Source organism: Gobius niger, assembly GCF_951799975.1.
Source record: "Gobius niger genome assembly, chromosome: 2".
Taxonomy (NCBI): Eukaryota; Metazoa; Chordata; class Actinopteri; order Gobiiformes; family Gobiidae; genus Gobius; species Gobius niger.
This window is the reverse complement of record NC_136853.1, coordinates 46,484,124-46,508,982: the sequence shown is the minus strand read 5'-3', so window position 1 is coordinate 46,508,982 and position 24,859 is coordinate 46,484,124. Positions and strand designations below refer to the sequence as shown.

The 24,859-nt window shown below is 42.2% G+C and overlaps 2 protein-coding genes across 8 annotated transcripts in view; both read left to right on the top strand.

Annotated features, from left to right (window-relative positions):
- Window positions 1–14,934, top strand: part of wnk1b (WNK lysine deficient protein kinase 1b) — a gene marked incomplete at both ends in the record, with an annotated part of 239,842 nt that extends 224,908 nt beyond the window's left edge. Inside the window, 9 exons of the mRNA XM_079551457.1 lie at window positions 663–728; window positions 8,728–8,786; window positions 10,470–10,614; window positions 10,723–10,839; window positions 12,005–12,115; window positions 12,208–12,259; window positions 12,370–12,507; window positions 14,406–14,870; window positions 14,912–14,934. Coding sequence (XP_079407583.1) covers window positions 663–728; window positions 8,728–8,786; window positions 10,470–10,614; window positions 10,723–10,839; window positions 12,005–12,115; window positions 12,208–12,259; window positions 12,370–12,507; window positions 14,406–14,870; window positions 14,912–14,934 — 1,176 coding nt within the window. The remainder of the gene's footprint in view (window positions 1–662; window positions 729–8,727; window positions 8,787–10,469; window positions 10,615–10,722; window positions 10,840–12,004; window positions 12,116–12,207; window positions 12,260–12,369; window positions 12,508–14,405; window positions 14,871–14,911) is intronic.
- A 354-nt stretch (window positions 14,935–15,288) lies between these two features.
- LOC306960112 (serine/threonine-protein kinase WNK1-like) overlaps window positions 15,289–24,859 on the top strand; it is a 49,449-nt gene continuing 39,878 nt past the window's right edge. For 6 of the 7 annotated variants that reach the window (XM_079552442.1, XM_079552441.1, XM_079552440.1 and 3 more), the window contains exons 1-7: window positions 15,289–15,383; window positions 18,414–18,475; window positions 18,659–18,709; window positions 21,842–21,925; window positions 21,993–22,023; window positions 22,129–22,220; window positions 24,513–24,779. In XM_079552442.1, the coding sequence (XP_079408568.1) occupies window positions 15,320–15,383; window positions 18,414–18,475; window positions 18,659–18,709; window positions 21,842–21,925; window positions 21,993–22,023; window positions 22,129–22,220; window positions 24,513–24,779 (651 nt within the window). In that variant the 5' untranslated portion in view covers window positions 15,289–15,319. The remainder of the gene's footprint in view (window positions 15,384–18,413; window positions 18,476–18,658; window positions 18,710–21,841; window positions 21,926–21,992; window positions 22,024–22,128; window positions 22,221–24,512; window positions 24,780–24,859) is intronic. The other variant, XM_079552439.1, reaches the window with a different exon arrangement.

The following is a 24,859-nucleotide window of genomic DNA, read 5'->3' as shown; positions in this document are numbered from 1 at the left end:
GCCTCTGGTAAAGATGGTGACGTTGGTCTGCAGTTTCAGAGCCGTGGGGAGAGAGTTCCACAGTGTCGCCTCTGAAGGAGAAGCCACACTGTCCAAAAGAGTTTCTAAACTTTGGGAGCAACAATCCCTTTAACTGAGGCTCTGGTGGAAGGTCTGAGAGAACCTGACACCTCACCATGAGGCCAGAGGACAGAGGCGACACACAGTCGTTCAGACATTTAAAAGTCAATTTACAAAGTTTTCAAAAGTAAAAAGTGCTTTTGTATGAAATCACAATGATGCCTCTCAAAGGTTTCTTGTCAAATATCTGAATTGCCTGTTTCTACAGAGAAGTGACTGGTCTCAGAGTGGACGCTGATGTTTGTGACCTGCTGTAATGCAGTATGACAAATGTGAAAAAACCATTGCATGCATATACAATAGAGCCGCGTGGTGTGATAATTCTCTTCTTATAAAAACAGTTCAGATTTGATTTCCTGCAGATGTTAGTGACTTAGGTGTTTATCTAAGATTATGCCCAAGTATTTTGTTTCATGAACCTCCTGAATGGGTTGAAAATAAAGTCTGTGATGTAACTCGACTATCTGCATATTTCCCAGAAGAACTTATTTATTGTTTTTTTCCCCTCTCTCTCTCTCTCTCTTTCTCTTTCTCTCCCCCAGGGTCACTCTTCCACTCAGTCGAGCGGTGCATCGGCTCAGAGCCCCACACACACTCTGCTCACACAGGTATTTGGCCTCACACACACTCTGCTCACACAGGTATTTGGCCTCACACACACTCTGCTCACACAGGTATTTGGCCTCACACACACTCTGCTCACACAGGTATTTGGCCTCACACACACTCTGCTCACACAGGTATTTGGCCTCACACACACTCTGCTCACACAGGTATTTGGCCTCACACACACTCTGCTCACACAGGTATTTGGCCTCACACACACTCTGCTCACACAGGTATTTGGCCCCACACACACTCTGCTCACACAGGTATTTGGCCTCACACACACTCTGCTCACACAGGTATTTGGCCCCACACACACTCTGCTCACACAGGTATTTGGCCCCACACACACTCTGCTCACACAGGTATTTGGCCTCACACACACTCTGCTCACACAGGTATTTGGCCTCACACACACTCTGCTCACACAGGTATTTGGCCCCACACACACTCTGCTCACACAGGTATTTGGCCCCACACACACTCTGCTCACACAGGTATTTGGCCTCACACACACTCTGCTCACACAGGTATTTGGCCTCACACACACTCTGCTCACACAGGTATTTGGCCTCACACACACTCTGCTCACACAGGTATTTGGCCCCACACACACTCTGCTCACACAGGTATTTGGCCTCACACACACTCTGCTCACACAGGTATTTGGCCTCACACACACTCTGCTCACACAGGTATTTGGCCCCACACACACTCTGCTCACACAGGTATTTGGCCTCACACACACTCTGCTCACACAGGTATTTGGCCCCACACACACTCTGCTCACACAGGTATTTGGCCTCACACACACTCTGCTCACACAGGTATTTGGCCCCACACACACTCTGCTCACACAGGTATTTGGCCCCACACACACTCTGCTCACACAGGTATTTGGCCTCACACACACTCTGCTCACACAGGTATTTGGCCCCACACACACTCTGCTCACACAGGTATTTGGCCTCACACACACTCTGCTCACACAGGTATTTGGCCCCACACACACTCTGCTCACACAGGTATTTGGCCCCACACACACTCTGCTCACACAGGTATTTGGCCTCACACACACTCTGCTCACACAGGTATTTGGCCCCACACACACTCTGCTCACACAGGTATTTGGCCCCACACACACTCTGCTCACACAGGTATTTGGCCTCACACACACTCTGCTCACACAGGTATTTGGCCTCACACACACTCTGCTCACACAGGTATTTGGCCTCACACACACTCTGCTCACACAGGTATTTGGCCCCACACACACTCTGCTCACACAGGTATTTGGCCTCACACACACTCTGCTCACACAGGTATTTGGCCCCACACACACTCTGCTCACACAGGTATTTGGCCCCACACACACTCTGCTCACACAGGTATTTGGCCCCACACACACTCTGCTCACACAGGTATTTGGCCTCACACACACTCTGCTCACACAGGTATTTGGCCTCACACACACTCTGCTCACACAGGTATTTGGCCTCACACACACTCTGCTCACACAGGTATTTGGCCTCACACACACTCTGCTCACACAGGTATTTGGCCTCACACACACTCTGCTCACACAGGTATTTGGCCTCACACACACTCTGCTCACACAGGTATTTGGCCTCACACACACTCTGCTCACACAGGTATTTGGCCTCACACACACTCTGCTCACACAGGTATTTGGCCCCACACACACTCTGCTCACACAGGTATTTGGCCTCACACACACTCTGCTCACACAGGTATTTGGCCTCACACACACTCTGCTCACACAGGTATTTGGCCCCACACACACTCTGCTCACACAGGTATTTGGCCCCACACACACTCTGCTCACACAGGTATTTGGCCCCACACACACTCTGCTCACACAGGTATTTGGCCCCACACACACTCTGCTCACACAGGTATTTGGCCTCACACACACTCTGCTCACACAGGTATTTGGCCCCACACACACTCTGCTCACACAGGTATTTGGCCCCACACACACTCTGCTCACACAGGTATTTGGCCTCACACACACTCTGCTCACACAGGTATTTGGCCCCACACACACTCTGCTCACACAGGTATTTGGCCCCACACACACTCTGCTCACACAGGTATTTGGCCTCACACACACTCTGCTCACACAGGTATTTGGCCCCACACACACTCTGCTCACACAGGTATTTGGCCCCACACACACTCTGCTCACACAGGTATTTGGCCCCACACACACTCTGCTCACACAGGTATTTGGCCCCACACACACTCTGCTCACACAGGTATTTGGCCCCACACACACTCTGCTCACACAGGTATTTGGCCTCACACACACTCTGCTCACACAGGTATTTGGCCTCACACACACTCTGCTCACACAGGTATTTGGCCCCACACACACTCTGCTCACACAGGTATTTGGCCCCACACACACTCTGCTCACACAGGTATTTGGCCCCACACACACTCTGCTCACACAGGTATTTGGCCTCACACACACTCTGCTCACACAGGTATTTGGCCTCACACACACTCTGCTCACACAGGTATTTGGCCTCACACACACTCTGCTCACACAGGTATTTGGCCTCACACACACTCTGCTCACACAGGTATTTGGCCCCACACACACTCTGCTCACACAGGTATTTGGCCTCACACACACTCTGCTCACACAGGTATTTGGCCTCACACACACTCTGCTCACACAGGTATTTGGCCCCACACACACTCTGCTCACACAGGTATTTGGCCTCACACACACTCTGCTCACACAGGTATTTGGCCCCACACACACTCTGCTCACACAGGTATTTGGCCCCACACACACTCTGCTCACACAGGTATTTGGCCCCACACACACTCTGCTCACACAGGTATTTGGCCCCACACACACTCTGCTCACACAGGTATTTGGCCTCACACACACTCTGCTCACACAGGTATTTGGCCTCACACACACTCTGCTCACACAGGTATTTGGCCTCACACACACTCTGCTCACACAGGTATTTGGCCCCACACACACTCTGCTCACACAGGTATTTGGCCTCACACACACTCTGCTCACACAGGTATTTGGCCCCACACACACTCTGCTCACACAGGTATTTGGCCCCACACACACTCTGCTCACACAGGTATTTGGCCCCACACACACTCTGCTCACACAGGTATTTGGCCTCACACACACTTCCATATAACCCCCGGTCCTCACTTAACCCTTTACCCCATCACTTTCTGATCTTTACTTACGTTTCCCAGCTCTCCGTCTATTCGCATGTTTCCTCTGTACTCCTTAAAATCTTCACATGATGATGATGTTCCTTTCTCCTCCTTCTAAAGCCTGTCTCTGCTTTTCTTGGCATGCCTCCTGTGATTTCCATCGGGGTTTGTTCACCTTTGTTCGCACGTGTGGCCTGTAGTTGTGTGACGTCAGTCCTTATCCCAGCCTGGAGCACCTTTATCTGCTTTACCAGGCCGCTCAGCTCTCGGTGCTCCAGGTATTTCCGTTGTCCAGTGGTGGCGTTGGTTTGTGAAGTGTTTTTGTGGTTTGGTGTTCATTTCAAAATGGCCGAAGTGACTGTTCGACCGTGTGCGTGATGTGATGTCAGTGTAGTGGTCGTGCTCTTGTGAACGATTGTGAAATGTGTGGCTTTCCATCTGCACAGCCACGTTAAAAATGCGTTTTGTTCTGAACTAAAGGGTGTTTTCTTTTTCTAGTGCGTTCATGCGACATCACAACATTCTCAAGAGCCTTTAGTTTGAAACAGCTTCCTCTCGAATAATCCAAGCCATTCACGTAAAATCCATGTGAAGTAAAAGCAAATCTGTCTCGTATTAATCATAAATATTCCACTGTCTCTGAGTCTGGTTGGTTTTTATCGCAGAAATACTTTATTCCCGGAGTTTAGCGACTTTTATCAGATGTAGTCGCTCAATCTGCTGGTGTTCAGACACCGGGCTCTGACCGACTCTCGGCATCTCTGAGCTCACGCTGGGGTGACTTTTTTTTTTTTTTTTTTTACTTTTTTTATGATAGTAACGCCTGTAAAAGTGCCAAAACAGTCGTTCTGTTTCATAAAATAAACGTTTGTAACAATAAATAAATTCAGACCGGCAGATATGGAGGCGTTGTTTTTCTCATTGCTTATACCATAAGGTTTCTATAAATATATAGTTTTCATACATAATCTAAACATAGTAAACCGGACTGTTTTCTCCAGTTTGGCTTTACCCAAATCTAAAAGCTTCTTGAAAAAAAGTCAAAATAGCGACAAAAATGAGGATGAAAATACAAGAAAAAAGTGACATGAGAGCGACAAGAAGCAATAACTCAATAAACAAGTGACAGAAACATGAGGAAAAAGAGCAACAAAAATGTGCCTGAAAAGCATAAAAACAGCAACAACAAAAAAACGACAAAAAAGAACCACGAAAACACGATAAAAAGAGACAAAGGCTCCAAAAATCTGAACAAAATGCGGCGACAACGCAAAAAAGTTCCTTTTTTTCAAGAGTTTAGTAGGTCTTAGTTTTCAAATGAGGCGTGACTCTGGCCTATAGTCTGTAAGCTCCAGTCAAGAAGCCTTTAGATTTGGGTGAAGCTGGAGAAAATCTGCTTGGCTAAGACTTGGCTTGGTAAGAGGTTAATATGCCAGATTTTGAGGCCTTATTCCCCATAAATAATGTTCAGGTTGAGCAGTTTCACCATGACTCAGTAACATGTCGTCAAAACTGGACAATATTCCTTTCTTCTGATTCATTCATGCGGCTTCGTCATCCGTTAAAACAGACTCTGAGCTGGAGACATGAGTCGTAGCACGTGTGGGTTAGACAATCCTTTTGCTTTTCCTTTTCTTTATCCCCTCTGGTCCTTTTACCTCCTCTTCACCCACTCTTTTCTTCTTCTTTTCTCCTGTGTTTGTCCTCAGCCCTGTGTAACTCCTCCCTCTTCCACCGTCTCGGCCGCGCCTCCTCCCCTGATGCCTCCTCTTTCCGTTTCCGTGGCACCGGCTCCTCCCTCTCCTCTGCCGAACGCCGCCCTGCTGTCCCCGCTTCCTAACCCCTCCCCTCCTGTCCGTGTGCCCTCGCCCTCGCCCACGCCTTTGCCCGCCGTGGTGCCCATCATCAGCGTAATCACTGCGCCGCCCGATAACCCTGTGGAGACTCTGCCCCAGGTATTGGAGTGTGCCGTCCAACAGAAAGGTCACTTATGGGGCCATCGATTTGTTAGCATGGCTTAAAATGGTGGCTTGTAACTTGTATGATGTCATTTCCAGATCCACACCTTAAAGTAAATGATGGAATGTGGAATATCAATGCTGAGGGGCCACATTTATGCTCTGAAAAGCCATTTTAATTACCTCAGTCCCGCCTCAGGATCAGGGTTTACCTTTTTTTGACCTGTTTCACACCATTTGGTCAGAAAGACATGCACCGATCCGATGTTTTGCTATCGATACCGACACTACACTACAAAAAGTCAATATCAAGCATTGTCTTAAATGACTTGAATTGAGGAAATGTTTCTTGTTTTGAGCGGTTTTCACTCATTTAGACACTTTTCCTGATCGGACCGAGTTTCCTTTGCTTGTTTGAGGACATTTCAGACCAGTTCTAGGGTAAATCTCGCTTGAAATAAGAAAAAGTAAAATCACCAATGAGATAAGACCAATTTTCTTTCCCCATTGGCAAAGAAAATGACCTGAAATAAGGACGAAATGTATCGAAACGAGTCAGAAACATCTCAGAACAAGTGAAATAATCCAGGACAAATGCCCAACAACCTACCAGAATTTAGTAAAGAGGCGCCGATCCAGGTTTTTTCCTACTGATAATAGGTTTTGAGCAGTGTTAATTTCGTCGACTAAAATATTTAGTCTTAATTTTAGTCAAAGTGATATTTTTGTGACTAAAATTGGACTAAAACTAAATTAAAAGTTTCTCATGAGACTAAAACTGTGACTAAAACGTCCAGATGTTTGAGTCGACTAAAATCAGACTAAATAAAAATGAAAAGGAGAGACTAAAATCATCCAAACTTGTATTGAGCGTCTGAAAGAGCCTCAGATCATGTAAATTCTCTGTTAAAGGATCAGCTCTGAGCTTTGTTCATGTGGAGCAGAAACATGAAGCAGAGGAACAACATTAAACATGATTAGAATCAATATTATCAATGCAAAGTCCACTCAATTAGTCTTAATTTTAGTCGACAAAATCTCGACTATAATTAAATTACATTTTAGTCAAAAGACTAAGACTGAAACTAAAATAAAATATGTTGTCAAAATTAACACTGGTTTTGAGTATCTACCGATATCCGATATTTACCGATACCAAGAGATTTTCTTAAAAGTTTCTCTGAGTGAAGATTTTCATTGACTCTTCTTCATTGTAAGATCAATAAAGACATATTCTTATTCTTACTCTTGGATAAGCATTTAACAAGGATCACTGGACTTTTCTACACTAAAAACCCTTGGGTGTAGAGTTCGGGAATGTGACGTCATATCGCTAAGCATTATGGGATTAGCAGCAATTGTAAACTAATGGAGATTTTAAAAGTTAAAAGGCTGGAGTTACTGTTCACATTAAAACACTTGGACACCACAGTGTGTTAGCTGCTCAGTTACTGCTGGTCTTTACATCTAACGGAGTCGTTCCACGGCTTTTTTCTCCACTTTTTATACTGTTTTTAGCTAATGTTAGTCAAAGGAGATGTATGCTAACAGCTGCAAAGATGGCGGATCTCCATGGTAACTGCAGAATTTCCCGAACTTTATAGATACAGACGGCATCTCTGGAATCGTCCATATTTGGTCATGTTTGAAAACAGTTAAGAAAATCTAAACTTTCTCTAATTATTCAAAAACTACTTTAACAAATGCTGAATTATGAAAATAGTTTCTACTAAATAAAGATACAAAGACATGGAGAGGAGCAAAGTGGATCAACAGCCCATAAATACATAAATAACGGAGAATGCTAACTCGATGCTACATGTTAGCATCGGGCTAATGCTAACGGTTAGCTAGCACTAGCTACGACTGCCGTTTTATTTTTTTTTCACTTCTACTGAACAATCTGCTGTGAGAAAATATATATATAATATATATATATAATATGGGCCCGATTTACACCTGACTTTATTTATGTGATAAATAAGTTCATATTCCACCAGAAAATGGCTAAAAAGAGGGAAAATTGTGTTTCCCTAAAGATTATATTTTCCCCCTCGGCGAAGCCACGCCCCCTTCTATGACGAGATGCGTCTGTATCTATATGACCGGCTTTAGGTTACATAAATATAAACACCTCACATGAAGTGATCGGATCATTACAAATATGTTAGATCAGTTATTTCTTAAACTCTAATACAAACACGTGGCCTCAGCAGTGGTTGCTTTATTTTATTTGGCTATTTTAGGTATTTCTGTCATAGTTTCTGACCCAGCCTTGATTATTTTTTGTTAGCATTAGCATGCTCCCACTAGCTTTAGCATGCTAATGCTAACTGCCGAGTTTTGCGCGGCGATCACAAATTCATCTGCGGATGTTAAAGCTAAATCAGTGGTTGAATTCTCCTGGTTCTTGGCTTCAAAACGACCACATTCACTGACGTGGTAAAGGTGGTAAAAGTTGTGTTTTCAAGGCGTTGAGAGACAAAACTGGTATCGGTTCTGTAGCGGATATTTGTAGCCGATATCGTATTTTTTCCAGTATCGGATCGGTGCATCCCTAGAATTTAGTCCCAGTTCACTCCTGTTTTATTTTCATGATCTTTGTCCTTGTGATTCTTGAAAGCCAAAGATTAGATGTGGTTTGAAAATCATCAGGTCTGAAACTCGCCGGGACAGTGTCAGGCTGGAAACAAGCTCCAAAATCTACATCAGACGTACATTCTGTTCTCAAACCTTATGTGATATCAGGGTTTATTATTATAGCCACGTTTCTATAGCTTTTGTATTCGTGTAAACTCATGTTTGTTTTTTTTCCCTCCAGCCTTCGGAATTATCCCAATCACAACTTCTGCCGCCTCATGTCCAGGCCTCCATTGAAAGGTAATAAAACACAGACCAGTTAATGCTTTCACATAATCAAGTAAATACTGAGGTCAACCACGCCCAGCGTAATACACAGCCTGATGCTAGAGATGATAAGTTGCTGACGAAACCCTTTGTGGTGAGACTGAGTAATGTTGAACGCTAAAGCAGAACTAAGTAACGTGTTTACCTCCCCGTAGTCCCTGTGGGGGTAAAACAAGTGTTTATGGGAGGATTGGAGGGTCTTTCATCGCCCCCTGGTGTCTCTGGCCAGAAAACCACAATTGCAACTTCGCTGCCACCGGACCGGAGCCACCAATACACACTAATGGAATCACGAAGAAGAAGCTAACAGGCTAACGGGCAAAGCTAACTGCGGGCTAACACCACTTTAAACAGTATTTACAGCCAAGTTTGAGTGAAATGAATTATTTCCATTGTGTAATTGGATGAACAATATCCCTCTGTCCCTTTGTTTTTCTGTCAGCGTAGCGCCAATAAATTATCACTCAACATTAAGAAAACAAGCTTTATATTTTTTGGGACACAACATAAAAGTAAAAGAGTCCTGGTGGATCAATCCCTGACCTGGAAACCACACCTTAATTTCATGAGTACAAATAGAGCCAAAGCAGTCGTATACTGGGAAAATCTCGGCATCTGATCAACACAAATGTTGCAGTGATCTTGTATTACACAATAATTTATCCATATATGAATTATTGTAATACTGCTCGGGCCAGCACTCATAAAACCAAACTTGAGCCAATTCTTCGTCTCCAGAAACGAGCCTTAAGAATAATCTTTTGTGTCGATCGTAGACGCTCCTCAAGGCCCTGTTTGCTAAAGCCAGTGTTCTTAGTGTTTACCAGGTTTTTCCTCTTGGGATCTATTTCTAAACTCAGTATTGATGTACGTTGTATTGTGTTTTCTGACAATGTACTTTAATTTACTTTATTTTTTTGACAATTGCATTCCTCACATTTGCTTTTAATTTTAACTTATGGAGGTTTCCACTCATTAAGCCCCTTGAGGGTTTTCGGCAAACCTTCCATCACATTTGTGAAACCAGATGTTATCATGCTACTGTTTTATTATGTGAAAATAAATCAAATCACACTTGCTACGTCACCTGCTGTTGCGCTTATGGCCTCTAGGGGCAGGAGTTACTTTGTACTGCTTTAAATATACAGTTGCACTACAAAAAGTGAATATCGAGCATTGGCTTAAATGAGTTGAATTGAGGAAATGTTTCTTGTTTTGAGCGGTTTTCACTCATTTAGACACTTTTCCTGATCGGACCGAGTTTGCTTTGCTTGTTTGAGGACATTTCAGACCAGTTCTAGGGTAAATCTCACTTGAAATAAGAAAGTAAAATTGCCAATGAGATAAGACCAATTTTCTTAACCCATTGGCAAAGAAAATGACCTGAAATAAGGACGAAATGTATCGAAACGAGTCAGAAACATCTCAGAACAAGTGAAATAATCCGGGACAAATGCCCAACAACTTCTTAACCAGTCAAAACAGCTAAAGTGTGGATTATTGTGCTCAGATTGAGATGTTTATACTGATCTAGTTAATTACTTTTTGCAGTGGGATTATTTTGTCACATAAAAGTGTTCGATAAATGTCTCCCGCCTCTGCTCTTATTGTTTCCCTTCATGTCTCCGCTCATGCCTTTTCTTGATGTTCCCCTAGTGGTCACTCCGAGGCGTCCGGTCTCAGCGACGGTAACGATGGCGGGCGTCACGAGGGCCGCTCCACCAAACGCAACCAGCGGCGCTCAGTGAGGAGCCGGTCCCGCCATGAGAAGTTCTCCAAAGCCAAGCTCAACGTCCTCAGTGTAAGTGCAGCTTCTGTTTGGCGTGTTCGCTCTGTGGCGTGTTCCTGTAGTAGCGTGTTCCTGCAGTAGCGTGTTCCTGCAGCCCTGAGCGCCTCTGTGTGTCCGCAGATCTCGAGTCGCGGGGACCGAGTGGCCGAGTGCCAGCTGGAGACGCACAACAGGAAGATGGTCACGTTCAGGTTCGACCTCGATGGAGACAACCCCGAGGAGATCGCACAGATCATGGTACTGTGGTTCATCCAGACTGCGCAGACGGCGTTAGCATTTAGCCTCTCCCTCTCTCCTCTATAGCTCCAAAACAGGTCAAGATAGAAGCTACCAAGCTCTTCCACGTTCTCCCTATTTAAATATGGTTACGTGAAGTGTTCCACTACAAAGTATAATTACACACAATTAAACAATGTGGATTTTCTAAGCGGATAAAAGGGGGACTATATTGTAAGGCGTAATAATACCAGGAGACAAAAAAACTGACAAAAAATGACAAAAAAAATGACCAAAAAATGACAAAAAATGACAAAAAATGACAAAAAAATGACAAAAAAATGACAAAAAATTACAAAAAAAATGACAAAAAAAATGACAAAAAAAAGACAAAAAATGACAAAAAAATACAAAAAAATGACAGAAAAACAACAAAAAAATGACAAAAAATGACAAAAAACGGACAAAAAAACGGACAAAAAACGGACAAAAAACTGACAAAAAACTGACAAATAAATGAAAAATAAATGAAAAATAAATGACAAAAAAACTGACAAAAAACTGACAAATAAATGAAAAATAAATGACAAAAAAAATGACAAAAAATTTACAAAAAAATGACTAAAAAATGACCAAAAAAAAGACAAAAAATGACAAAAAAAAAAGACAAAAAATTACAAAAAAATTACAAAAAAATTACAAAAAAATGACAAAAAAAATGACAAAAAATTGAGAAAAAAGTGACAAAAAACACAAGTTTGAAATCCACGCAGTAATCTTCACTTTACTGCGCGGATGCCAAATTACTCCTGGTATTATTACGCCTTACAATATAGTCCCCCCTTTTATCCGCTTAGAAAATCCACATTGTTTAATTTTGTGACTCGTCAAACTCGTCTAAGCTCAGGTAAGAACATGTCTCAGTATGGAAAAACGGTGGCCTGTTCCTTTAAAGCAGACGTATTATGCTTTTTTATTGATATTTGGCAATAAGGCCAAACACATCTTTGTTACTAGCGTCCACTTTGTCGGCTAGAAAATGTAGTATGAATCTTCCATCCATCCTCTTCCACTTGTCCGTTGCCCCCCCGCATAAATCAGAGATAACTGGACGACCGTCTGACGCAAAGCACTGTTTTATTTAGTTCTTTTTTGACCTGAACTTGTCTGTGCTGATGTGCTGCAGGTGGAGAGTGAGTTCATCCTGGAGAGCGAGAGGGAGTCGTTCATCGAGCAGATCCGAGAGGTGATCGAGAACGCCGACAAGAAGGGCCTGGACCGAGACGCCAACAGTCAGGTCGATAAAAACACCTGGACTGAATGAATCCGGCACCAAATCGTAAAAGCCAGTGCGTGTAGAAAGGTGAAGTGTGTGTTTTTGCTCTGCAGATGACGGGAGGCCTGGAGCAGCAGGTTCCAGCCATATCTGGACCCCTCCCAGGTACTAAAAGAGGAGCAGTGTGTTTGATAGTGGCTGCTTCCCTTTGATATATGTTCTGATTTGTGAAATAATAGCAAATATATTCACAGAAGTAATGTTTTTGCTTCCAGACGCTCCCCCTAGTGCCACGACGCAGGTAGTGCACTCGGCGGGGCGTAGGTTCATCGTGAGTCCTGTCCCCGAGGCCCGACTGAGAGACCCCCCCTCGACGCCCTCTTCACCTGCTCCTGCGACACCTGCAGAAATAAGTACGGCTTCCGACTGCCTTCCTTCATGGTCTAACTGTGAAATGATTTTGATTTCAGTTTCAGTTTTCAGTTTATTTCTCCATTACTTTTGTGTGTGAAGACATTGAAATGACCCTGAGACGTGGGTGGGTAAAGAGTTAGTACTTATGACTTATGACCAGTAGAGAATCAGAGTCAGAATTGTTCTTTATTGCCATGGTTTTGAACAGGGTCACAACGAGGAATGGAGGATGGACCTGATGATGCTGTGGCGTCTTTTCTAAATACGTGATTTATACATTTATCATAAATATTAGCAGACGATGGTTTCGATGTCTCCGCGGCTTCTTTGGTTTCCTGTGGTCTCCCGGTCCGTCACAGGCCGTGTCTGTGCCTCGGCAGGACGGTCAAACGCCTGTGTTTTCCTCCTCAGCGCCGCGTCTGGATTCAGCAGAACTGAACTGAAAATAAAGGAGGCGGCTCTTTTGTCACGAGTCAAAACATTGTGGTGTGCGTTGGTCTTAAAGGGGCACTCACTACTGCCACCTCAGGTCTTACGTGTAACTGCACCTTCTATATGAAGCTCGTGCATGACGGAGCTTCAGACCCGAAGTAACACCTTTCTGAGTGACAGTGCAGGATTTTAGAGGCAGTTGTGGTGAACAGGTCGGAGCTCATTAGGACATTGTTGGAACATGTAAGGGGAGGAAAATACATAATTTTAACATTTTTAAACTCCGTATAGTCTCTTTAAGTTTCCTCAGCTGCCACAGGAAGAACATTCTCTGCTGAGCCTTCTTGATGAGGGAGCTGATGTTTGGCTCCCATTTGAGGTCTAAGACCTGCGCCCCAAGACTTTCCCCACAGCAAGGGATCGATCATCACAGAAATCATGCAGTGTTTACTGCAGTGTTAATTTTGACAACATATTTTATTTTAGTTGTAGTCTTAGTCTTTTGACTAAAATGTAATTTAATTTTAGTCGAGATTTAGTCCAAAAAAATTTAAGACGAATTTAGTCGACTCTGCATTGATAATATTGATTCTAATCATATTTAATGTTGTTCCTCTGCTTCATGTTTCTGCTCCACATGAACAAAGCTCAGAGCTGATCCTTTAAACATGATCTGAGGCTCTTTCAGACGCTCAATACAAGTTTGGATGATTTTAGTCTCTCCTTTTCATTTTTATTTAGTCTGATTTTAGTCGACTCAAATATCTGGACATTTTAGTCACAGTTTTAGTCTCATGAGAAACTTTTAATTTAGTTTTAGTCCAATTTTAGTCACAAAAATATCACTTTGAAATAACACTTCGCGTCAGGGTCCGGTTCGCCCTGAAGGTTCTTATTTTCCCGATAATGACCAGCGTTCTATACATGATCCCGATTATTATTCGGCCATTTGCAACTGAACACACAACATAAACTTCGTACACTTTTAATAAGGTCGAAAGGTTTATTTAATGACTTACGCGACAAATAGTTCCCAAAAGTTTGCGCATTTGGTGCAGTTGGAGGAATGGTGGTGAATCTCTGGGTAAGTTGAAAGTCAGACTCACGATTCCCCGACTTCTCTCTCAGTGACGGGACAGATAGTGTCGCTGCTACGTACGTGTGAGTGATATGAAAGCACCAACTCAGAGGAACTTTATCAGGAAATAATGACCGGGAGAACGTTGGGAAATCCCATTCAAATCAACGGAGCTTCTACTTACGTTGTGAAGAGCCGTATAATAAGACTAGATATTTTAGACGACGAAATTAACACTTGTATACTGTTTTTTTGTTTTATTGAACCCTTGAAAAAGACACAAAAATGTACCCATCTCCACCACATTTTCAAAACACTTGCTTACCCTGTCACTGCTGCTCACTCAGATGAAGATTCTGAACTCTCCTTCCTTGTTTGTCTCCTCAGTCCCCCCGGCCTCCGTCGCTGTCCCGCCTCAGTCTTCGGCCCCGCCCGTCGGCCTGTCCCAGTCCGCGGGGGCCGTGAGCTTACAACAGGCTTTCTCTGAGCTCCGCCAGGGCGCTCAGCTGGACACCGGCCCCAGCACGGCCCCCGCCTCCATCCACTCGCCCGTCCCGCCTCTGCCCCTAACCACCGCCACCGTCTCCCCGGCGTCCTCCACAAGCGACGGAGCCAGAGCTGCCCTCGCTCCCAGTGCCGGCCTGCTTTCCCCGCTCAAACTAGAGCTGGATAAAACCGTCCCGACTCCTCCTGCCGTCCCAGCCATTTGCCTGAGCCCGCCCATCACCTCCTCCGCCCCCCCTGTCCCTGTGCTGACCCAACCCATCCCTCAACCAACCGCACAGCCAGACTCCCCCGCCCAGTCTCAGTCCCAAGTCCAAAACGTGACCCATGTGCCTCCCCAGCCCGTCAGTGCTCCAGCTGCCCCGGCCCAGCTCACCTCGCCCCCTCAGTCCACCGCCATCCCCCCACATGACAGTTCCGACAGCGGCCCCCCAGCGATCGCTCCTCCTCTGGCCACCGTCCCGTCGGTCCAGCCCACCCCGGTTCACACCCAGCCCCAAACCGCCGCCCTCCCCGGCCAGACGCACGCGCACTGCGGGGAGTGCGACGTCCCGGGCGAGGCTCAGGGCAAGCCCGACGACATCCAGGCGCTGGAGAAGAAGCTGCGCTCGCTGTTCATGGATCTCGGGGCGGGGCTCGTGTCTCCGGGGGGGGGGGATTTGGTCGGCGGCGATCTGGTTTTCAGCCCCTCCACCACCGGGACGTCCTCTCCGTTGGGCCCCGGCGCGATGTCCACCTTGCCCGTCACCGCGCTCAGCTCCGCCCCCCAGCCGCCCTCCAGCCTCGCTCTGGGGGCGATGGGCTCGAGCGCACAGAGCCAGGGGGGGCCCGGGACGCCAAGCAGCACGGCCGCTCCCCCAGGTGTGTACAGGTTTGGCATCACTGAGGTCTTTTATTACATCGACTCCTCCTTCATTTAACGACAGATAAACAATTTAAGTTGTGTCCTCTTGTGTTTCATGTTCATTGTGGGATATTCTTGTTCTGTGTGGAGTTTGCATGTTCTCCTCGTGTCTGCGTAGGTTAGTGGTAAAAACATGTACAATAGGCTCTGACCACCAGCCTGGATCCACATCATGGACATGGGTCCCCGAGCTGCTCCTACAGGCCCAGCGACATAGAGGACGGGTCAAATGCAGAGAACAACTTTCTCTACAGAGATTAATAAAGTATAACTGTAAACAGAAAAGTGTCATTGACAGTGAGACACTGACGGGAAGTCCCTGGCCTAGAGTTAAAAACATTACGTTGGATGTGAATTCGTGACTGTAGGAAGAGGTGGGACTTTTTATCCCAGAGCTAAAGGCTCGTATTAAAGAAAAACACTTTTTTGCTGGATTTTTGTCACTTTTTTGCTGGATTTTTGTCACTTTTTTGCTGGATTTTTGTCACTTTTTTGCTGGATTTTTGTCTTTTTTTTGATGGATTTTTGTCACTTTTTTGCTGGATTTTTGTCACTTTTTTGCTGGATTTTTGTCACTTTTTTGCTGGATTTTTGTCACTTTTTTGCTGGATTTTTGTCTTTTTTTGCTGGATTTTTGTCTTTTTTTGCTGGATTTTTGTATTTTTTTTGATGGATTTTTGTCACTTTTTTGCTGGATTTTTGTCACTTTTTTGATGGATTTTTGTCACTTTTTTGCTGGATTTTTGTCACTTTTTTGCTGGATTTTTGTCACTTTTTTGCTGGATTTTTGTCACTTTTTTGCTGGATTTTTGTCTTTTTTTGCTGGATTTTTGTCACTTTTTTGCTGAATTTTTGTCACTTTTTTGCTGGATTTTTGTCACTTTTTTGCTGGATTTTTGTCACTTTTTTGCTGGATTTTTGTCTTTTTTTTGCTGGATTTTGGTCACTTTTTTGCTGGATTTTTGTCACTTTTTTGCTGGATTTTTGTCACTTTTTTGCTGGATTTTTGTCTTTTTTTGCTGGATTTTTGTCTTTTTTTGCTGGATTTTTGTCTTTTTTTTGCTGGATTTTTGTCACTTTTTTGCTGGATTTTTGTCACTTTTTTGCTGGATTTTTGTCACTTTTTTGCTGGATTTTTGTCTTTTTTTTGCTGGATTTTTGTCACTTTTTTGCTGGATTTTTGTCACTTTTTTGCTGGATTTTTGTCACTTTTTTGCTGGATTTTTGTCTTTTTTTGCTGGATTTTTGTCTTTTTTTGCTGGATTTTTGTCTTTTTTTTGATCGATTTTTGTCACTTTTTTGCTGGATTTTTGTCACTTTTTTGCTGGATTTTTGTCACTTTTTTGCTGGATTTTTGTCACTTTTTTGCTGGATTTTTGTCTTTTTTTGCTGGATTTTTGTCTTTTTTTGCTGGATTTTTGTCACTTTTTTGCTGGATTTTTGTCACTTTTTTGCTGGATTTTTGTCACTTTTTTGCTGGATTTTTGTCTTTTTTTGCTGGATTTTTGTCTTTTTTTGCTGGATTTTTGTCTTTTTTTTGCTGGATTTTTGTCACTTTTTTGCTGGATTTTTGTCACTTTTTTGCTGGATTTTTGTCACTTTTTTGCTGGATTTTGTCACTTTTTTGCCGGATTTTTGTCTTTTTTTTGCTGGATTTTTGTCACTTTTTTGCTGGATTTTGTCACTTTTTTGATGGATTTTTGTCACTTTTTTGCTGGATTTTTGTCACTTTTTTGCTGGATTTTTGTCTTTTTTTGCTGGATTTTTGTCTTTTTTTGCTGGATTTTTGTCTTTTTTTGCTGGATTTTTGTCACTTTTTTGCTGGATTTTTGTCTTTTTTCTGCTGGATTTTTGTCACTTTTTTGATGGATTTTTGTCATTTTTTTGCTGGATTTTTGTCACATTTTTGCTGGATTTTGTCTTTTTTTTGATGGATTTTTGTCACTTTTTTGCTGGATTTTTGTCACTTTTTTGCTGGATTTTTGTCTTTTTTTGCTGGATTTTTGTCTTTTTTTGCTGGATTTTTGTCTTTTTTTGCTGGATTTTTGTCACTTTTTTGCTGGATTTTTGTCTTTTTTCTGCTGGATTTTTGTCACTTTTTTGATGGATTTTTGTCTTTTTTTTTGCTGGATTTTTGTCACATTTTTGCTGGATTTTGTCTTTTTTTTGATGGATTTTTGTCACTTTTTTGCTGGATTTTTGTCACTTTTTTGCTGGATTTTTGTCTTTTTTTGCTGGATTTTTGTCTTTTTTTGCTGGATTTTTGTCTTTTTTTGCTGGATTTTTGTCACTTTTTTGCTGGATTTTTGTCTTTTTTCTGCTGGATTTTTGTCACTTTTTTGATGGATTTTTGTCATTTTTTTGCTGGATTTTTGTCACATTTTTGCTGGATTTTGTCTTTTTTTTGATGGATTTTTGTCACTTTTTTGCTGGATTTTGTCACTTTTTTGATGGATTTTTTTAAAGGCAACAAATAATCGTTTGAATAATCGTGATTTCAATTATGACAAAAATAATCGTGATTATTATTTTTTCAATAATCGAGCAGCCCTAAGCATTTATACTAAAGACAGACCCATTAGTTTTTGAGAGGCTCGTCCCAAATCTTGTTGCGTTTTTAATTTTTATTCAGAGCCTTCAGCTTCAGACCATGAGGAGCAGGACGTTTCCTCCGGTGAATTCTTTGCTCCTGGCGTGACGTTTTGCCTCCACCAGTAACTCTCTGCCTGCCATGTTTTCTTTAGCTACATATTCTTTTAGACAAGATGCTGCTACAAACTCACAGAGAAATAACACAGACAGGATGAGCAAGCGCCGACTGAGGATCCACGAGATTTTACCCAATACAAGGAGCGTATGAAATGTTGGTAATCTGGGGTTAGCAAGACTGAACTGCATTTGTTTTTCCCTCAGAGTTTAGATCTATATTTTGATCCAATCTTGACCTACATCACTAGTAACATTATGCAACTTTGTTTATTGCACAGTTAATCCAGCCCCGCCTTTCGGTCAGACGACTCCATCCAAAACTCCAGTGTCCAGAGTCTCGGTGAGTCTCGGCTCTTCCTCGACTGAGCATCTTTTCAAGACTTCCCATCTGCTGTTTTCACTTTATTTTTTTTATTTTTTTTGACTGACAAGCATGTGAATTTCTGTTAACCTTCTTTTAACTGTGCGGCATTTCTCTCCTTCTCCTCCTTTTCCTCGTCATCACGTCTTTCTGGGAGTAAAGGCCAGCTCTCCTCCTTCAGAACTGCTGCCGCCCTTCTCTGGACTCAATCAGGTGTTTGTTTATTGTTTTCTTGGTACGGCCTGTGTTTAAATACAGGGGGAAAGTGGAATAAGAGTATGGGGAAACTGCAAGGCCGCGGGAACCCAGGGTGCTGAGGGCGCTGCGGCACCCCCTGGTGGATAGTTTGTGAACTGCAGGCAATATCAACCTCTTAAGTCCCACCTGAACCGAAGCACATTTTCTCCAGCTTTACCCCAATCCAAAAGCTTGTGGAAAAAAGGTGTGAAAATAGCGACAAAACTGAGACGAAAACAAGGATGGAAATGTGACAAAAAATTACAGAAAAGTGAGAAAAATTTGACAAAAAATGGAGAAAAAATGTACAAAAAGTGACAAAAAATTGAGTAAAAAAGTGAGAAAAAGTGATAAGAATTTGACAAAAAAATGTGAATAATTTGACGAAAAAGTGACAAAACAATTTACAAAAAATGTCAAAAATGGACAAAAATTTGACAAAAAAAATGACAAAAATTTGACAAAAAAATGTACAAAAAAATGACAAAAATGGACAAAAAATTTAGTAAAAAAGTGAGAAAAATTTGAGAAAAATTTGAAGAAAAATTGAGAAAAAATTTACGAAAAAGTGATAAGAATTTGACAAAAAAATGCGAATAATTTGACGAAAAAGTGACAAAAAATTTACAAAAAAATTACAAAAAAGTGAGAAAAATTTGACAGAAAAGTGAGAAAAAAATTATGAAAAAGTGACAAAAAATGTAGAAAAAAATTTACAAAAAAATGACAAAAATGGACAAAAATTTGAGTAAAAAAGTGAGAAAAATTTGAGAAAATTTTGAAGAAAATTTTGAAGAAAAATTGAGAAAAAATGGACGAAAAAGTGATAAGAATTTGACAAAAATATGCGAATAATTTGACAAAAAAGTGAGACAAAATTTACGAAAAAATGACAAAAATTGACAAAAAATTGAGTAAAAAAGTAAGAAAAAATGGACAAAAAAATGCGAATAATTTGACTGCCCAAAAAAAGTGATGAAAAAAAATCTGCCGTGAGGAAAAAGATCCATTTAGTTTTGCAGGTCTTTCAAATGAGGCGTTACACTGGCCTACGGGATTTGGGTAAAGCTGAACTGGAGAAAATGCTCTCGGTTCAGGCGGGAGTTAAGAGGTTAATAAATAGGATTTATGCACAGGAAAAGTATTTTGGGGGTACATTTTGTCCCTCAGCGCCCCCTAACTAAAACATCCTCCCACGGCTCTGGGAAACTGTGAAGCTCGGGGATTTCAACAACACCTTTGTTGATGTAGTGAGTTTCTCCGTCTTGAGGAGGCCTGGGTTCGGTTATACGTGTCTGGAATCAGAAAAAAGTTTAGGTTTCGACCGATATCGGAAATAAATCTTTTATCTTTAGATCCAAGTTTTGATGCTGTTGATCCAGAGTTAAAGGAAGTGACTGTTTCAGCTTTTTTCCATATTTTCACCACACTTTTCCCGATTTCTTCAATTTTTTTGTCAGTGTTTTGCCAATTTGTTTTTCCCGCAATTTTTTCGCATTTTATTTATTTATTTTTTCAAATTTTTGCTATTTTTTTAATTACTTAACCATTTTTTTGACCAATTTATTAAAAAAAAAATTCTTTATTTTTGCCACAGTTTCTTCCAGTTTTCACCCATTCTCGTTCTGGTTTCTGGTTCTCAATGGCAAATATTTTAGCGTCAGAAAAAGTATCGTTCAGGGATCGAAAAGTATTGTTAAAGTATCGGAGTGGAAGTTTGTTTACGGTGCCCAGCCCTGATCTTGAGTCTGATCTTTTTTGTGAGCACCAGTACATGTACTATAATACAACATTCTAAATAAATAAATGTGCTTTTTCTTCACGTATTGTAACAAAGACTGACACTGCTAATCACTAGAGACGCACTGATCCAGCTTTAGTGCTTCCAAAGCCGATACTGATACTGGGGGTTTGAGTATCGGCCGATATCTGATATTAAACCGAGAGACTTTCTTAAACGTGTCTTTCTCTGAGTGGAAAAAAGTTTTTAATAAGATCTTTTCTCATGGGGTTACAGAGCAATTATTAGTTTTATCAGTGACTAAACTAAACATCTAACTCGGATCACTGGACTTTTTTATGTCCTTGGCTTCATGACAGGGTTTTAGGGACATTAATATAAAGAACTCACATAAAGTTCAAGTGTTAAAGGGGGGGTATTCTGCAAAATGGACTTTTTCCAGCTTTCCATCATGTTATTCTGTCACTCCCTCATTAAAAACATGGCTGAAGTGTTGCCTTGGCACATTCACGTATTTCTGAGTAATCTGTAAAAACTCTGATGGCGGCCATTTTAGGGATAGGTTTGCCTGAGTCCTCCTAGGAACGCCCCCACCTCCTGGAGACGCCTCCGAGCTTTCGTCACCAGCCGAGTAACCAACCACTGCTCCTCAGCAGAACCCCCTCCCCACTGATGCCACAGACAGCGTGTGGAGGGGGCGTGTCTAAAGGCTCAGAGGTTCTTAAAGAGACAGAGGCCTATTTCAAGACATTCACTACAGCCATTTTGAGAGAGACATTTTATACAAGGCAGTTATTCTAATTTACTGCATTTACAGACCAACAGAAGGTTTGTCATCATTGTAGTGTGATATAGACTGGGGCTGTGGGACTGACAAAAGCAGAATTCATGTAAATGTAAAGTTTAAAGTTAAAAAAATGCAGCTTGCTACGACAGCTGCAGTTGCGCTTATGGCCTCCGGGGGCAGGAGTTACTTAGTGCTGCTTTAACAGCGTTTCAAAAACTAAAATACAAACTCTCGGCCGCTCCAGCAGTGGTCAGTTTGATTTTATTACAGTTTTTATCACAGTTTCTGACCCAACCTTGATTTGTTCTCATTAGCGTTAGCATGCTGCCGCTAGCTTTAGCATGCTGCCGCTAGCGTTAGCATGCTGCCGCTAGCGTTAGCATGCTGCCGCGGCGTACAGCATGCCCACATTCACTGAGGTTTAGTCGGTGAAAGTTGTGTTTTTAAAATGGTCAGAGCCAAAACTGGTGTCTGTTCAGTATCGGATATTTGTGGCCGATACCCGATATCATATGATTATATCCAGTATCGGATCGGTGCCTCCCTGCTACTAATAACCGCTCTAATTGTGGCTCATCAGTCGCAGCAGCCTTTGGAGGACCTGGATGCCCAGCTGAGACGAGCCTTAAGCCCAGAGACGGTTCCCATGAGCTCACACGCCCAAGTGAGTCTCCTCTTTCACTTAAGATGAGCAAATGTTTCCCCAGATTAACTTTGTTTTCTTCTTTCAGATCCTCTCGAACACTGGAATTGCACAGACATGTATGAGCAAACTAATTTTCCTTATTTAATTATGTTCAGTCAATAAATAGCTGTAGCGACTCTTCATCCATTGGTTCTTTCTGACCATTTGTCTTCCTCCGTCAGTTCCCTTTCCATTGGAAGAAGAATTCCGCACTTGTTCATCCCCGACTCCTGCTCCTGCGCCCACTGGAGAAATCAGACTGGGAAGATTTAAGGTATTTATGGAAACCTGGACGTTTATGACATTTCTTGAGCCTTTAACCATGTTCTGTTCACCCGGAGTCTTTTACCTTGAAGGTCGTGGTTTCTGTATTTTGCTTTTTATCCATTCAGTCTTGATATTGTCAAGAAAATCCCCCTATAATGTAGTCTGGCTAACACCAGACTAAAATCACAAGAGAGGTGTGGTTTACGATCGTCCATAGTCGTTTATTGGGCGATACGAAAAAAAAAGTCTATCATGCGTCTGCACGTAGCCATGGCCAATCGTATCATCGTATGAGATGACGTATGACGTACCCGCTGTAAACTTTTGAGCTAAATTATTTAGAACACAAAGCTTCATCGAAAAATACCATCGCGTCTGCTGCTGTCATGTTGGATCCGTAAATAAACTTTTATTTATCCGTAAATAAACTACAAGCTTCTGTATATCGAATAGCTCGTCATCATCTCGCCCTCGCTCTGTGATTGGTTCCCAAATCCATGCGAAAATTTGGGCCATGGTCCCTAGGCTGCTGTGCAGCTCCATATGATTCCAGCGCACACAGCAGCCAGGTTAGCCAGGTTAGCCAGGTTACCTAGAATGTATCTTTACACTTAAATTAAGATCAAATGAAATCACCACACTCAAAATCAGATTAAAAAAAATCTTAGTTTACTTGTTAATAAAACTGTTGCAGTTGTTTTATCTATAAGCAGTACTAGGTAACTCATGCCCCTACAGGCCATAAACGCCACTGCAGGTGTCATAGCATGTTGCGTTTTCTTTTTGCTAACACGGTGCATTATGTTAGCGTCCGTTTTTAAAGTATTAATGGGCTGTTGAACTTTGCTCCTCTCTGTGCCTTTGTATCTTTAGTTAGTTAGTTTAGCTTGATACAGCAGAACTCGTGCCCCTAGAGGCCACAAGCGCCGCTGCAGGTGTCGTAGCATGTTACGTTTTTTTACTCATTAATTGTCCGTGAGAGTAAATCCTACGCTGACAGAAAAGACAAGGGAAGGGATATTGTACATCCTTTGTTGTAAATACTGGGGAGCTAGCCTGCAGTTAGCCTGTTAGTTTCTTCTTCATGATTCCATTAGTGTATATTGGTGGCTCCGACCCAGAGGCAGCGAAGTTGAAATTGTGGTTGTCTGGCCAGAGACACCAGGGAGATGAAAGACCCTCCAATCATCCCATGACACTTGTATTACCCCCAGAGGGACAAATAAGTTACTCAGTGTTGCTTTAAGTGTAACTATTTTAGTTTAGTTTAGTTTATTTGAGCAACAGATGCGCACAGGTATAGTATATATAAAAAAAAAAAAAAAAGAAAAGAAACAAAGCCACAACGAGTCAAGGCGTGTGGCCGTTTTTTTGGTGGTGACTTTTTTTTTTTTAACCTCTTAACTCCCGCCTGGACCGAGAGGATCTTTTTCCTCACGTCATCAGATTTTTTTTTCTCCATCATTTTTTTGTTGGGTATTCAACTCATTTTTGTAACTTTTTTGTCATTTTTTAAATAATTTTTTGGTCATTTTTTTGTCACATTTTTCTCATTTTATGTCATTTTTTTGTCATTTTTTGTCACATTTTTCTTATTTTTTGTCAAATTTTAATCACATTTTTGTCAAATTTTTCTCATATTTTGTCACATTTTTCTCATTTTTTTTCTCATTTTTTGTCACATTTTTGTCACATTTTTCTCATTTTTTTGTAATTTTTTTGTAATTTTTTGTCACATTTTTGTCACATTTTTCTCATTTTTTGTCACATTTTTTGTCACATTTTTGTCACATTTTTGTCATTTTTTTGGTCATTTTTTGTCACATTTTTCTCATTTTTTGTCACATTTTTGTCACATTTTTCTCATTTTTTTGGTCATTTTTTGTCACATTTTTGTCACATTTTGTCACATTTTTGTCATTTTGTCATTTCTTGTCACATTTCTCTCATTTTTTGTCAAATTTTAATCACATTTTTCTCATTTTTTTGTCATTTTTTGTCCCATTTTTGTCATTTTTTTTGTCATTTTTTGTCACATTTTTGTCACATTTTTCTCATTTTTTGTCACATTTTAATCACTTTTTTGTCAATTTTTTCTCATATTTTAATCGCATTTTTGTCTTTTTTTTTGGTCAAATTTTTATCACATTTTTGTCATTTTTTCGTCACATTTTTGTCATTTTTTTGTCAATTTCTTGTGACATTTTTGCCACTTTTTCATCAATTTTTCGTCACTTGCCGCCTCAGCAGTTTACCTGAGCGCCTGAATCATTGCCTTGTTATCGTGTGCATCTCTTAGGTCTCCGTGGCCCCCGAGGAGCCTCCTGCCGCCCGTGCACCCTGCTCCGACTCCTCCACTTCCTCCTCGTCCACCTCCATCTCCACCCCGTCCAGCCCCGAGAACACGCTGCACAAGGCCACCCTGTCCCCTCTCAGACCGGGACCAGCCGCAGACGTGGTGGACGGGCTGCCCCAAAGGCCTCTGGGAGCAGGATCCCGCCAGCCCTCCCCGTTTCCCTCCCCGTGCCCCTCCCCCAAACCCACCACCACCATCGGACGCTTTCAGGTCGGTGCCTTTTTACCTTGTAGAGGCTGAGGTGCTTCACCCCTAAACTCCCGCCTGAACCGAGCACGTTTTCTCCTGTT